The sequence below is a fragment of the Artemia franciscana genome, chromosome 3 (genome assembly GCF_032884065.1).
Source record: "Artemia franciscana chromosome 3, ASM3288406v1, whole genome shotgun sequence".
Lineage (NCBI taxonomy): Eukaryota > Metazoa > Arthropoda > Branchiopoda > Anostraca > Artemiidae > Artemia > Artemia franciscana.
Window position 1 is genome coordinate 38111374 of NC_088865.1, and position 13851 is coordinate 38125224.

General features: G+C 34.7%; 1 protein-coding gene across 1 annotated transcript in view; it reads left to right on the top strand.

Moving 5' to 3' along the window:
• The window catches only part of LOC136025251 (DE-cadherin-like), a 188810-nt gene that overhangs the window by 83773 nt on the left and 91186 nt on the right, over nucleotides 1–13851 (top strand). The window contains 2 exon segments of the mRNA XM_065701095.1: nucleotides 101–223; nucleotides 13622–13771. Of these exon segments, the coding sequence (XP_065557167.1) occupies nucleotides 101–223; nucleotides 13622–13771 (273 nt within the window).

Below are 13851 nucleotides of genomic sequence, written 5' to 3' on the forward strand. Positions count from 1 at the left end.
TACTTATAAATTTCTATTTTCATTTAATTTTTAACTGTAAGGACAGTATGATCTAAGAATTTTTTTCTGATATTGAGTTCACGTGGTTTGTTTATTTTAGGTCGAAGCATACGATCCAGATCAGGGACCAGCTGGAAAGGTTCGATATGAAATTATTCGATCGCAATCAGCAGAGAAGCAGTTCAATGTAAATAGCTATACTGGTGAAATAACCACTGCTAAAGTAAGTGTTTGATTTATGGATATTTGGTGATACCTAGCCTATTTATATATTTATAAATTGACACTAAAACGTGTGGAACTTTCACGAGAAGAGGAGCAGACCATCTTGTCCGTTAACAACAGGAAAAAAACTTTCAGGTTTCACGTGCGTTAACTAACTTACTACTTACTTAGGTCCCGACCATCCTCGTTGTAGATTTTGGGGCTACTCTTGCTAGTTCCTGCTTAAAGGGCTTGGCACATTATTCTATCAGGTGCAATATGTGATGACTGGGCTAATTTGACGTAGTCGACATCGAAGTTATCTATCCATCTCTTTCGCGGTCTGCCTCGTGGACGGAGGCAATGCAGAGATACTTCAAGTGCGATTTTCGGGAGGTGGCTCGGCTCCATTCGCTTGATGCGGCCAAGCCAAGCACAGTTTCTGCCACTTGATGTTACTGAGAATGGTTTCAGTCGACTGGAGCCTGTGGCGTATTTCCATTTTTTGTGAAGTGGCCGGTGTATTTGATACTAGCGATGCGACGGAGACATCTCATCTCGAAAGCTAGAAGTTTTTATCAGCTCAAGTTTCGTCTCACGTGCGTTTAGAGTGTTGGAAATTCACCTTAGATACAAAAAACCCTTTTCTTTAAAAGAAATCAGGGGCTGGTGATGACCTGTTGCTGTCTGGAACCTACAGGGCTCTCTTAGCCCTCTCAAGTCTAGATTATTCCACAGTCAAGACATGCTAAAGGAAACTTCTACCGTATTGTGTTTGGTTTCCTTTAGATCCACTTTTGTTAATAACATTAGTCATAGGGGCTTCAGAAATTTCTTCTTCTAGGAACTGGGACTAATGGCCCCAAATAGGTTTAATATTTCATTTTTATGTTACTATTCTGGGTCGATATAAATGAGTTCAGTTTTCATTTATATGATGGGGAGGTGGTGTGATCTTTATGGTTATTCAGCTTAGGAAGAGTATTCAGTCAGACAAGGAAAAATTTTCCCTCTACCCTTTTGTGCAGATATGGATGAATACTGCAAGGCAATATGCAAATTAAGAAAGTATTTTTCCAAACAAAATCGTTCAGAAAACGGTTGAATTTGATCACTTTCTCTGTAAATATATTTTAAAGCGGTTTCAATAGAGCATTGAATTCTTTATGCCAACCATTTTCTGCAACGAAAATTTGTGCTTAAAGCCAGTTGTTCACTTTGATTAGCTGATGCGATTCCACGATCCGTTTCTAAGTGACGATAAATCATGTCTTCTGTGATTACTTATCAGGAAATCGTATTGACAGTCCTGTTTTTCGTGACACGAATTCTATTTGAGCAATTTTTTTCCCGACTTTGATTGTTTGTTCGAGAGCCAAATGTCAGGAAATTGGTTTCTTTGGATTCCAGTCTTTCCCCATTGTGCCCAAATGTACTTTTCTGATAGGTGATCTCGCTCTTGATTTTCTCATTAAGACTGGATTTTCGTGTTTTTTTTTTCGTCTAGTTTAAATTGTGGATAATCTTTATTGATTGCGTACCTGTCTGACTGACCGTATTTCAAACAGTAAGCCTTACGAAAATGTGGTTCTATTCCACTTCCTAGGTCTATAAGGAGAGAAAGGTTGAGGTGGCTAGGAAACGTTCTGCGGCGAAGAATGACAGATTGCCGAAGATGGTGCTTTTTGGCCAACCTTTTACGGCGAAATGAAAAGCGGGTCGTCCCCGAACGGAGTAGGATGGGGTCATCAGAAAGGGTTTTAGAGAAATTGTTACTTGTTGGCAGTGTTTACAGAAGGAGGTGTTGAATAGATGTGGAAGGAAGAGTGTTCGTAGCTGTGTTGGCCTCAGGTATTTTGGTGCTGCGGTGAGTTGTTAGCACCCAGAGAACACTTTTTGGGTCCATGCCCTCAGTCCTCTCGAGAACTATCAATATTTCTACGACTCCTCCCTGTAATTTCATAAAAAATTCAGCACTATCAACCTACTTGTCCAATTCCTTCATTTGTCTAAGTCACACGACATATTGTCCGGTCCAGTGTCTAAATGACGGGCAATAAAAAAAACTGATCTGTATCTCAGGCTAATGCATGATGTAATATTTGATGCTTAAAGCTGTCTACTGTAATGACGTAAAGATCTTAAAGATGTACTAAGCTCGCACAGCATAAATATTCTACAGTATGGAGAATTCCTTTCTTCTCCATTAAATTTTTTTTTGGAGAAACCAGTTTGCACATTTTTTCATGACTCCACCTTTACGCGTGCGCTATGACAAAATGCCAAGTACAGGGTTTTCCACCCGGTGAAAAAAAAAAACATTAGATTTGTGATTTTCTGGTTGATTTAGTGATTTTTTATTTTTTGGCAATATAAAAAATCACTAGAAATAGTAATGAATCACTAGGAGTGGCAACCCCGGACAAGTATCAACTGATTCTGTTACAATTTACGCACAGGGAAACTTCCCTTTGCGCGCACTGTGATGTGTAAATAACTTTTAGCTTGGCACAAATATGTCTTATATGTTTTTTTTATGTGTTTTCAGGAACACGGAGAAACTACTTTGAAAGATTCCATTATTTCGCCAGCAGCTGAATTATTTCTTTGATATTGATTAAATCTTAAAGTGAGCTGAAATCGCTTGATCATTTACAATAATTACTTCCATAGTTTATAGCAAAATTTAAGAATGTGTTTTTTTTAACGAAATTGTGCACCCAAAAGCGTCTCTGCTTAGTGCAGCTTAAATTATGCCCCTTTTTCCAACTGCGAAGTGTGCCATACTCTGCCTTTTCTCTAGCATTAATAACTTTTTGCCTTTTTTACTTTTGAAAATCCCTGGTCTGTATGTTTCCCAGATAGAAAATCCCATAGTAAGTGATATCATGAACATCTGGAGTGATAATTTTTATTCAGTTGCGACAGACTTTGTGGTGCCTTTTGGCTAAACTGGCAGTGAGAAATTTGGGGCATAAAGGCCTTACATGCTAGGAATTTTTGGACTTGGAAAATTGTGTGTTGCAGATTCTGTCTTGTTTGGAAACTTGAAACACACATTTGCAATATCGTTATATAAGGTGCTCCCGAACTTTTGAGGGCTTTGAAAAAGTTGAGCTAGGTAGGTATCAAATAGTTCGGAGTAACGAGCTGTAAGTAAAGAGCGACGCGGCTCAATAGTAACCGAAACTCTAATAGACAAAGTTTTGATAACAATTGATAAATCAAAAGAATCGGATTGTGACGTTTATTCAAAATATGTAAAATTCATCAAATTTAGTCTTACCCATCAAAAGTTATGAGCCTGAGAAAATTTGCCCAATTTTGAATAAGGGAGAAAACATCCCCAAAATATCAAGGGATTTTAATGAAAACCACTCTATCGGATTCAGCATATCAGCGAACCCTGATTTTTTGAGGTTCATGAAAAAAACCGGATTTTTTTTTTTTTTTTTTTTTTTTTTTTTTTTTTTTTTTTTTTTTTTTTTTTTTTTTTTTTTTTTTTTTTTTAGTCGGCAGAAAGACCACGGGTGCATTTTTGTATTTTTGTTTGTTTTGTAGTTTTTTTTCCCAGGGTGATAGGATCAAACCAGTGATCTGATAAGATCGAGACAGGGCTCTTTTGATTGGAAGTCAGAAGTTATATTGCCCTTTTTAAGGGACTAAAAATATTGGAAGGTAGCTAGCCCCCCTCCCACGCTCATTCCCCCCCCCCCAATCGCCCGATCAAAATAGCCATTTTTTCAGTATAGTCGAAAAATCTAATAATTATGTCTTTGAGGATGACTTGACCCCCACAGTCCCCAGGGGAAGGGCTGAAAGCTATGAGCTTTGCCCACTGTTTACCTATATTATTGGTTATTGGGAAGTATACAGACGTTTTTAGGGTTTTTTTCTGGTGGAGGGGGAAGGGGTTACGTGGGAAGATCATTCTAGGGAGGAATTTTTCGTGGGAGAAGGGAATTTTCCACGGAGGAGGAAGGAAATTTTTCATGGAGGGGGAGCCAGATTTCCAAAGATTATTTAACTTCAAATGAAAGTAAGGAGTAGTTTATTCAACTGCAAGTAAGGAGTAGAATTAAAGCTTAAAATGAACATGAATTATTTCGTATGTGAGGGGGTTGTCCTCTTCTCAATACCTCGCATCTTTACGCTAAAGTTCGATTTTTTATTCCTGATATTTAAGACTGACTCCTGAATCACAAAGGCCGTTTAATTAGAATAATAAGCTCTTTTAAAAGTTTAAAAAGCTTTAGCTTAAAGAGCAAGGTATTTAGGAGAGGGCGACCCCCCTCATATACGTAATAATTTCTGTCCGTTTTAAGTTTTAATGTTGCTCCTTACTTTTAGTTGAAAAACTTGTTGTTTTTTTAGTTTAATTTTCCGAAGAGCATGATCAGAGTTGTCACTGGCCCAGAAACGATAAACCATACAGGTCCTTTAGAAAATATGACTCTCAGACACACAGGTGGAAGGAGGACGATATTCAGGCACATACCCTCTCCAAAACTCAACGACATGGACGAGTTTTCCTGTAATCATTAAGATGTAATTTTATACACTGCTTTTTTTAACCCCCTCCCCATCAGTATTTATTTGTTTAACCCCTCTGTCCCCTCTCTCCCTATGGAATAAAATCCTGCGCACATGCCTGACTTGCATAGAGAGAAAAAAAATGGAGGTAAACCTAGGCATACTAAATCCGTGTCTCCATTCGGCTTTTCTGGGCATAAACCATACCTCGAAGCAAGCGTAGTGGATTTTAGGGATCCTCTTGAGATTGGAAAAATTGATAAGTAGTGATGCGTATAGATGCGTTTTTTTCTCATTTGCTCCTCATGCAGAATCCCCCGAAATCACTAGTGAAATAAATAGCTAAAACTAGCAATACAGGAATAGGGTGGCCACCCTGCCTCTGCGAGTGGCAGATAGCTTCATAGAGGCTAATCAATTTAGTGGCGGTTCTTTTAATAAAAATGAATTCAAAAATTACAAATTGATTATAACCGCTAGATAATTTTCTTGAAATTTTTGCTCCTAAAATTTCTGCGCTCGGGGCGAGTTTCTTTTTCATTTAGCGTATTCCTAAGCTTAGCTTCGATAGCCGCATGGTGAACTGTGAGTGAGTTTTTTTTTTACGGGGGATTTATGTTAGATTAAATAAAAAAACAAGTTATTTTTAACTGAAAGTAAGGAGCGACATTAAAACTTAAAACGAACAGAAATTGCTTCGTATATGAAATGGGTTGTCCCCTTCTCAACGCCTCGCTCTTTACGCTAAAGTTTTTAATTGTTTACAAAGTAGAATTGTGGCAAAGAGTCAAACTTTAGCATAAAGAGCGAGGGTTTGCGGAGGGGACAACCCATTTCATATACGGAGTAATTTCTTTTCGTTTTAAGTTTTAATGTCGCTCCTTACTTTCAGTTAAAAAAAACTTGTTTTTTTTTTTATTTAATTTCTGGAAGTTTTTGAATTAATGCATGTTTGATTTTTGCTCTCCACACATAAATTATTAAAATGAAATTTGTATATTAATTCTTTTTTGGCTAAATGGCTTTCTCTTAGTTTTGATCAGACGATTTTGAGAAATAAGGGGTTAGAAAGGAGGCCTAGTTGCCCTCCATTTTTTCGGTTACTTAAAAAGGCAACTAGAACTTTTAATTGTTAACGGACGTTTTTAGTAGTAGAAAAATATACGCAAGTTAAGAATTAACTTACGTAACCAACTTTTATACTCTTATATTTTTATTATGTATATGAGGGGGTTTGTCCCCTAGTCAATACCTCGCTCTTTACACTAAATCTTAAGTTTTGTCCCAATTCTTTAAGAATGACCCCTGAATCAGAAAGGTCGTAGAATAAATAGTTGAAATTAGTAAAAATACTTTAGCATAAAGAGCAGGATATTTATCTCCTCCCAAATACCACGATTTTTATGCTAAAATATTTTTAGAACCCCTCATATGCGTAATAATCTCTGTTCGTTTTAAGTTTTAATGCTGCTCCTTACTTTCAATTGAAAAAAACTTTTTCATGTTTATTTTTCATTGTTTTTTTTTATAGTAATGCTAGAAAATCCTGCGCCCTTTTCATTGAATTTCTTTTCCCCCATGACATATTCCTCCAAGGAAAGATCCTCCCACATAGCCCCCTTCCCTCAACTTCACCCCCAAAACCAAAAAATCCCCCTGAAAACGTCTGTACACTTCCCAATAACCATTGCTGTATGTAAACACTGGTCAAAGTTTGTAACTTGCAGCCCCTCCCCAAGGGACTGTGGGGGAGTAACTCATCCCCAAAGACATAGTTATTACGGTTTTCGACTATGCGGAACAACATGGCTATCTCAAAATTTTGATCCGTTGACTTTCGGAAAGAAATGAGCGTGGGAGGGGGCCTAGGTGCCCTCCAATTTTTTTGGTCACTTAAAAAGGGCACTAGAACTTTTCATTTTCGTTAGAATGAACCCTCTTGCGACATTCTAGGACCACTTGGTCGATACGATGACCCCTGGAAAAAAAAAAGAAAAAAAAAACAACAAATAAACACGCATCCGTGATCTGTCTTCTGGGAAAAAATACGAAATTCCACATTCTAGTAGATAGGAGCTTAAAAGTTTAGCTAAAGGGTTCTCTGATACGCTGAATGTGAAGGTGTGATTTTCGTTAAGATTCTATGACTTTTAGGGGGTGTTTTCCCCTATTTTCCAAAATAAGGCAAATTTTCTCAGGCTCGTAACTTTTGATGACAAAGACTAAATTTGATGAGACTTATATATTTAAAATCAGCATGAAAATCCGATTCTTTTGATGTATCTTTTAGCATCAAAATTCCGTTTTTTAGAGTTTCGATTACTATTGAGCCGGTTCGCTCCTTACAGCAGTTCGTGACCACGAACTGTTTGATAAGGTAAATGTCAGGTGAAGATATAAGAACGTGCAGAAAAAGTCAGCAAAACATAATAATACATACATAAACAATAATACATAAACTTGAGATTGGATTAAAAAGTTAAAATACCGAAAAACGAAATAGTGTTTGTGTACAGTTTCGCCTGCCCAACCTGTATGATTTGGCAAATTGAGCGCACCTGGAGACATTGTTTTCATAAACCTTCATAAATCTTAATACAAATGGCGAGCGACGAGGTACAATTAAGGACAATACTTATTAATTGGAGCATATATTTTTGTCACATTTTAAAGTAAATTTATGCGTTTTTTTATGATTGCGTGTCGACTTTACCTTAAATCGTACTATGAAAATTTAACAACCAAAATTATATGTTTTTCTAAGGTAGAAAACCTGCAAAATTTTACTCTCGTTACATATTGGAAAGAATAAATTTGATAATTTTTGTGTTGTTTAACGCAATAATAACACCCAACTATCTTTTTTTTTTATCTCAATGTGCCTTTTACAGGTATGTTTATCTAAATGAATAATGTTCATAGTTGATTTCTAAAGTGATCTGCTTATTATTTAGATAGTAGTCTTTTTTTTGTCTCATTTTGTGTTACCTATATTTTTCTTTCTCCGCCTTTCTGTGTTTTGCTGTGTTTATCTCTCTTTTTTTTTTGTTAGTGCCAATTTACATTTAGACTTTTAAGAAGGTTGGACTTTCCAAAAAATCAGGTCTCATCTAGCCAAAACAAGTCCTACTTAGTTTAAATCCTGTCTGAGACTAACAGGCTAAATATTCTTAGGATTTTAGGCTACCTAGTCCAGTCAGTTTGGACAGAGGCTAGCACTGAGAATTTTCTGGTACATGCAAGGCCAAAACCATGCCCCAGGAACAGGGACATAATTTTCTATGGGCTTGGGTGCAACTGTCTCTCTCCAGCTGAAATTTAGTTTCTTCAAGAATCTTGTCAGTACTAAGATACGTTTGCATAATTCAAGCATCCACAGAAACGGGTCAGTTTTCTTTAGTAGCCTATATCTTTGCCTCTATGGTGCTAGGGGTCATTTTTCAGTTTTCACATTCATTTTCACTCAATTTAAGAAAATTAGCCAAAACTTTGTCCCCCCCGGAATTTGGCCCAGTTTCGCCACTACCCTGCAAGGGAGTTAGGTTTGACCCTTTTCTGAAATGTGAAAAATTACATTACAAAATTTACTTTTTGGATATGTAATAAGTGTTTACATTCCCCCTCCCCCATTCAATTGTTAATTCTATATCCTTTTCTTCTAAATCCTGGGCATGGTACTCCTCAAGCCAAAACTTTTATGTTCAAGTACACACTACTTTCAGCAATTTTATATTGGCTGTATATTTTTACACCACCATTATACTTTGGAGAGGAGTTTATGACGAAGAAATAATGTTTGCTGTTGAAAACCTTTCCCTTTTCTATTTTTTTTTTTTTTAGAATAATCAAAACAGGTCTTAATTCAAAGAACTCGGTTTGTAAAGAAAAAAGGAAGAAAAAATAGTTTTTAGAGTGACTGCACCCATTAAACAGTAAAACCACGACTTCTGCCCATAATTATAACTCCATATACGAGTATATTTAGTTCATTTAATGCAATAAATTTCTTGAGTGTATTCTAAAGAGACGGGAAGTTTTAGCATGAATATGCTGTTTATGATTGAGAATCTTTAAGGTGGAAAATTTCATCTCCACAGGACTAAATTGAATAGTAACTAGACATAATTTCACGAGGATAAATTAATTGCCTTTGTTGTTCTTCAACCTAGTAAGAAATTCTGTAGAATGAATTATGAATATCTTTAAACCGTTGAGTTTTGAATTATGGGAGAAGGATTGTGGGAATAGTAAGAATGGGTAAAGCCTTTGACCAAAAGAAGGGGGAGGGGATGCCCCCTGATAGTGCCTCTCCGAAAAAATCATTCTCTGGAACAGCCTTGGGATAACGGTGAAATATGGGCGAGTGTTAAAATACAAATGCTAAATCCTAAAACAATTGCTTAAAATGTTGTTTTATATATATATATATATATATATATATATATATATATATATATATATATATATATATATATATATATATATATATATATATATATATGTATATATATATATATATATATATATAATTATTTTATAAATATATATTTTTTGATATTTGAAGCTTTTCATGTCATTTCTTGAAGCCTTTCAGCTATTTCTTGAAAGTCTGAGGAGGCATATGATTCTGGTTCGTTTGCGAATTTTAAGTATTATCAAGGTGGGAAAAGTCTGACACTGCGTAATAGCTTTTTCAAGAGTCCTTTCGTTGTGGTTCTTACAGATATTTTTCAACGATTAAATTTTAAGCCATCTTGTTTTGCCGGAAAATGCCGGACACGAGGTTTTTACATAGTTTTTTTTTTATGTCTTTTCTCTTGATATCTTTTAAAAATGGGATATAAAGAATTTTTACATCTATTTTTTATAATCTTTGGTTGTTTTTAACAACTTTATTTTTATTCGAGACTTGATTAGCTCATTTTGTGTTTGTATTATTATTATGGATGGACTCACCAGACTGGGTCGAGGCCCAGACCACAGGGGCCATTTGGCACCATTTTATTTTTCATAACAATATTCCCTAGAAATAGGCCAACGCCCAAAACATAAAAAAAGAAAATCATTTCCTAAAAGCTAAGTAAAAGAAAAATTTTAAGAAAAAGAACCGGGACCTCCCCCCCTCTCTCTCCACATGATTTATACATTAAATTTAAAGCCATGAATCCATTTTCTTTGTAATTCTTTTCTTCTTATTAACGAAGGTAAATGATTGGCAACTTTGCCACTCATAAAACCAACCAGTAACCATAATGAGTAAAGGGAGATCAGTAGGGATTCATACCCACCACAACGTGAGAGTTGAGTAACGATGGTTTTCTAGAAACAAAACTGATTGAAAAACACTAAATTTCTTTGTTAGCTCAGCTGAGAATTTAACAGAAATCGTTAACAGGAAGCGTATGTAAGCTACTAGCTATGGTCGTCCTAATTCTTAACCATTTCATTGGTTTCCTTATATCCGTGGCAATATAACGGTTTGGCATCTTTCCTTTACCACTAAATACATTCATCGTCCGTTTTATTAAATACCGGTGCAAACGCGTATACAGCATAAAATCAAATTCAATTGAATAATAAAATAAATTGTGAAGCAGATGCATATTTAAGTGTTTCTTATCAGTGTTGCATACCCTCTAGAAAAACACATTCTAGTTACGAAGGAGGTTACGTACTCGTCTCCTACTACTACTTTTTTCAATCTCTTATAGATGATTCGAAATTAGAGTTAATTATGTCCAGTAGCATTACTCAGCCACTATTTGGAATTTAGATCTTGAATTGATGATGTGCTGAATTTTCCTAAAACTAACCAATATTTAGTTGCAGTGGTATCAATCGGGGGAGGGGTGTAAATTTTTTGCCCCGTCCTAGATGTTGAAAAATACCTTTTCTGGGGTATTTCCATTGAAGAATACCTTTTTTGGTATTTTAAGTAAAAAAAGCAACGAATCTATCCCCCTAGAAATTGAAAAATATATTCCCCTCCTCTAAATTCTCGTGGATTTACGCCAACGTTCATCTCAAATAAATATTAGACAGTAAAAATAATGGCTGGCGTTTACTCCCTAGAAAATACCCCCATCCCCGCGGAAAATACCCCTTCCGTGGAAAATACTCCCTTCGGAAAATACCATCCTCTCGAAAATACCACCTCCACGCAGCTGAACCAGTCACTTTGGACTTAAAAAAGGACTAGAAGTCTCAATTTTTGATCTAATGAGCACACTCCAAAGTTTTTTGCGACCATGAGGTGGAGGCGTGGAAGAGGAAGGGACAGTCCCCCTCCTATACGGAATAAATTTGCTCATTTTGGATTTTAATGTTACTCTTTACTTTCATAAAAACAGCGTAGACCAGAAATATTCCGAGAAATCATAAGGAATTTTGATACGTTTTTTAACGTTTCGTTTGTATCCCCATATATATATATATATATATATATATATATATATATATATATATATATATATATATATATATATATATATATATATATATATATATATATATATATATATATATATATATATATATATATATATATATATATATATATATATATATATATATATATATATATATATATATATATATATATATATATATATATATATATATATATATATATATATATACGTTTTTTAACGTTTCGTTTGTATCCCCATATATATATATATATATATATATATATATATATATATATATATATATATATATATATATATATATATATATATATATATATATATATATATATATATATATATATATATATATATATATATATATATATATATATATATATATATATATATATATATATATATATATATATATATATATATATATATATATCACTTAATCCGTTGATTTTGAATTAAAATCAAGTAGTGTTGGGCATCAAGCCATGGCTAATTAGAGAAAAAGCCAAGACAGATAGTCCAATTGAGTGAGAGGCAAATCTGGCATAAGCCCTTATTAGGGTTGTACAAAAACGATGTCAGTTCATTTTTTATATAGATAAGTCCACCTATAAAAGATACTCTATCTGTAAGACTCAGACAGGTAAATTAAACTTGGGTTATTAAATGCTGTGTCTTAATTACAATTATATATATTCAGCTTCATTATGTTATGTTGACTTGGTTTAAATTAAATAAAAAAAAATAAGTTTTATTAATTGAGAGTAAGGAGCGACCATAAAACTTAAACGAACAGAAATAATTCCGTATATGAAAGGGGCTATCCCCTCCTCAACGCCCCGCTCTTTACGCTAAAGTTTGACTCTTTCTCACAACTCTACTTTTTAAAACAATAAAAAGGTATTATGTACCTCTGATTGAATTACGGATGCTATGAAGTCTTCCAATAGCCTATTTCCTGGAATGACCCTTGATGGATTCTTATTGCTTCCATCATTCCATTACCCTAAGTGATTTTTTGTAGTGATTGATGCATGGAGAATTTAATTGACTACCCTAATGTTATATTTTGATTTAAACTGCCCTTGTATACTCTAACAATTAAAGAATAATGGGAAACTGCAGAGTATTTTTGTGGGGGAAGGATGGAAAATGTTTTTAATGTCAGAAAGGTATCGTTTATTTCGAATATTATGATTTTTTTTTTGTTTCAGGAAGAGAGTTGGAAATCAACTTAACCCTCAAAATGAATTCTAAAATGTTGCAAAAAAGGGGGAGAGTGTTTCGAATTAATTTGGTCCTTGAAATTTTGGGTTTGTTTTATAATCGACTGTTCCTCATTCTTAACCAATATCCACTTACTTACAAAGCTATGATTTGAATAGACTATTATCATTATAAATAGATAAAATTGCACCGCAATGCAATTTTATGAACCTCTTAAGACTTCTGAGGTTTTAAAGGCCTCTAAGGTCTTCTTTTTTGAGACTTTACAGGGGAAACGGAAAAGGAAAAATAATAGTTTTTAGAAGAAGCAGTTTATTATAGCAGGTTCTCCATACCGGGCATATAGCTGCTATACAAGCTATCCTTCCTACACAAAGCAGTGGGGGGGGGGGCTAAGCTTGGTCTAACAATCCCAGAAAATAAAAAAAATTTGACCTGAAAATATATATTGTTTCTTGCTTCGAAATAAAAATCTTCTGATCTCCACCTCCCTTAACATCGAGTCGGATATTTCTGCGCATATGCACGTGGAGATGAGTCCACATACCGATGGAGGAGTGGTGGGTTGACTTAACAACAACATAGGCTGCTGGCAAATTCCAAACTATGGGAAATTCTGAAAAATTGTAAAAATTATACCATTTTGGAGAGAAAGGGCAAGGTCCCAAAAGTTCCCCTGGTCCCTCTCCCAATGTAATTCTGTAAAAGACATTTTGTGCTCCAAGTGTCATGGATTGGTAGAAATTTTGCGAAGGGGGACTTGATTCTCTTAATTTTTTTTTGGTATTCTATTGAAAAGCACAGCAATAATTTGCTATCTCGTTTGGAACCGAGAATCAAAAGTTCTTATCTTAACGAAAACTCTGTTCCTATATTTTTGTGATATGTGACAGAAACACGCGTCTTCACTTTTAGTTCTATTGGTTTTGCTTATTCTATGCTAGTAATGATTGATCAACAGCTGTTTTTTAGTTTCAGTTACTTTCTCTCCTTGTACCGTTAGGTTGATGTATATTTTCAGATATATTTGCTGAGATTCGTGTTTTTTGTTTGTTTGTTTGTTTTTTTTTTTGTTGTTTTTTTTTACTTTTTTTTTGGTTTGATTTGATAGACTGAAGATTGAAGATGGGATCCAGCTCTAAATGGGTACCTGAAGAAATATTGGGAAGTTAACCAGGAAGGGTTTGCGAAATAACAGGATGTCTGCCGACCCCCCCCCCCCCTATTTTCAGGTGTTCGATAGAGATGAACCGAAACGTGAAAAGCTGCTTTATGTAACTGTTAAAGCTGTTGATGAAGGATTCCCAGCCTTGGATGTACTTTGTACTTTTTCAGTTACTATTACTGATAAAAATGACAACGCCCCCATATTCGATAAAAATGTAAGTCTGTAGATTCAGTATATACTAATACCACATTTAATCGCAGTATTAGCCGATCCTTCTGCCAGGGGTTGAATTTA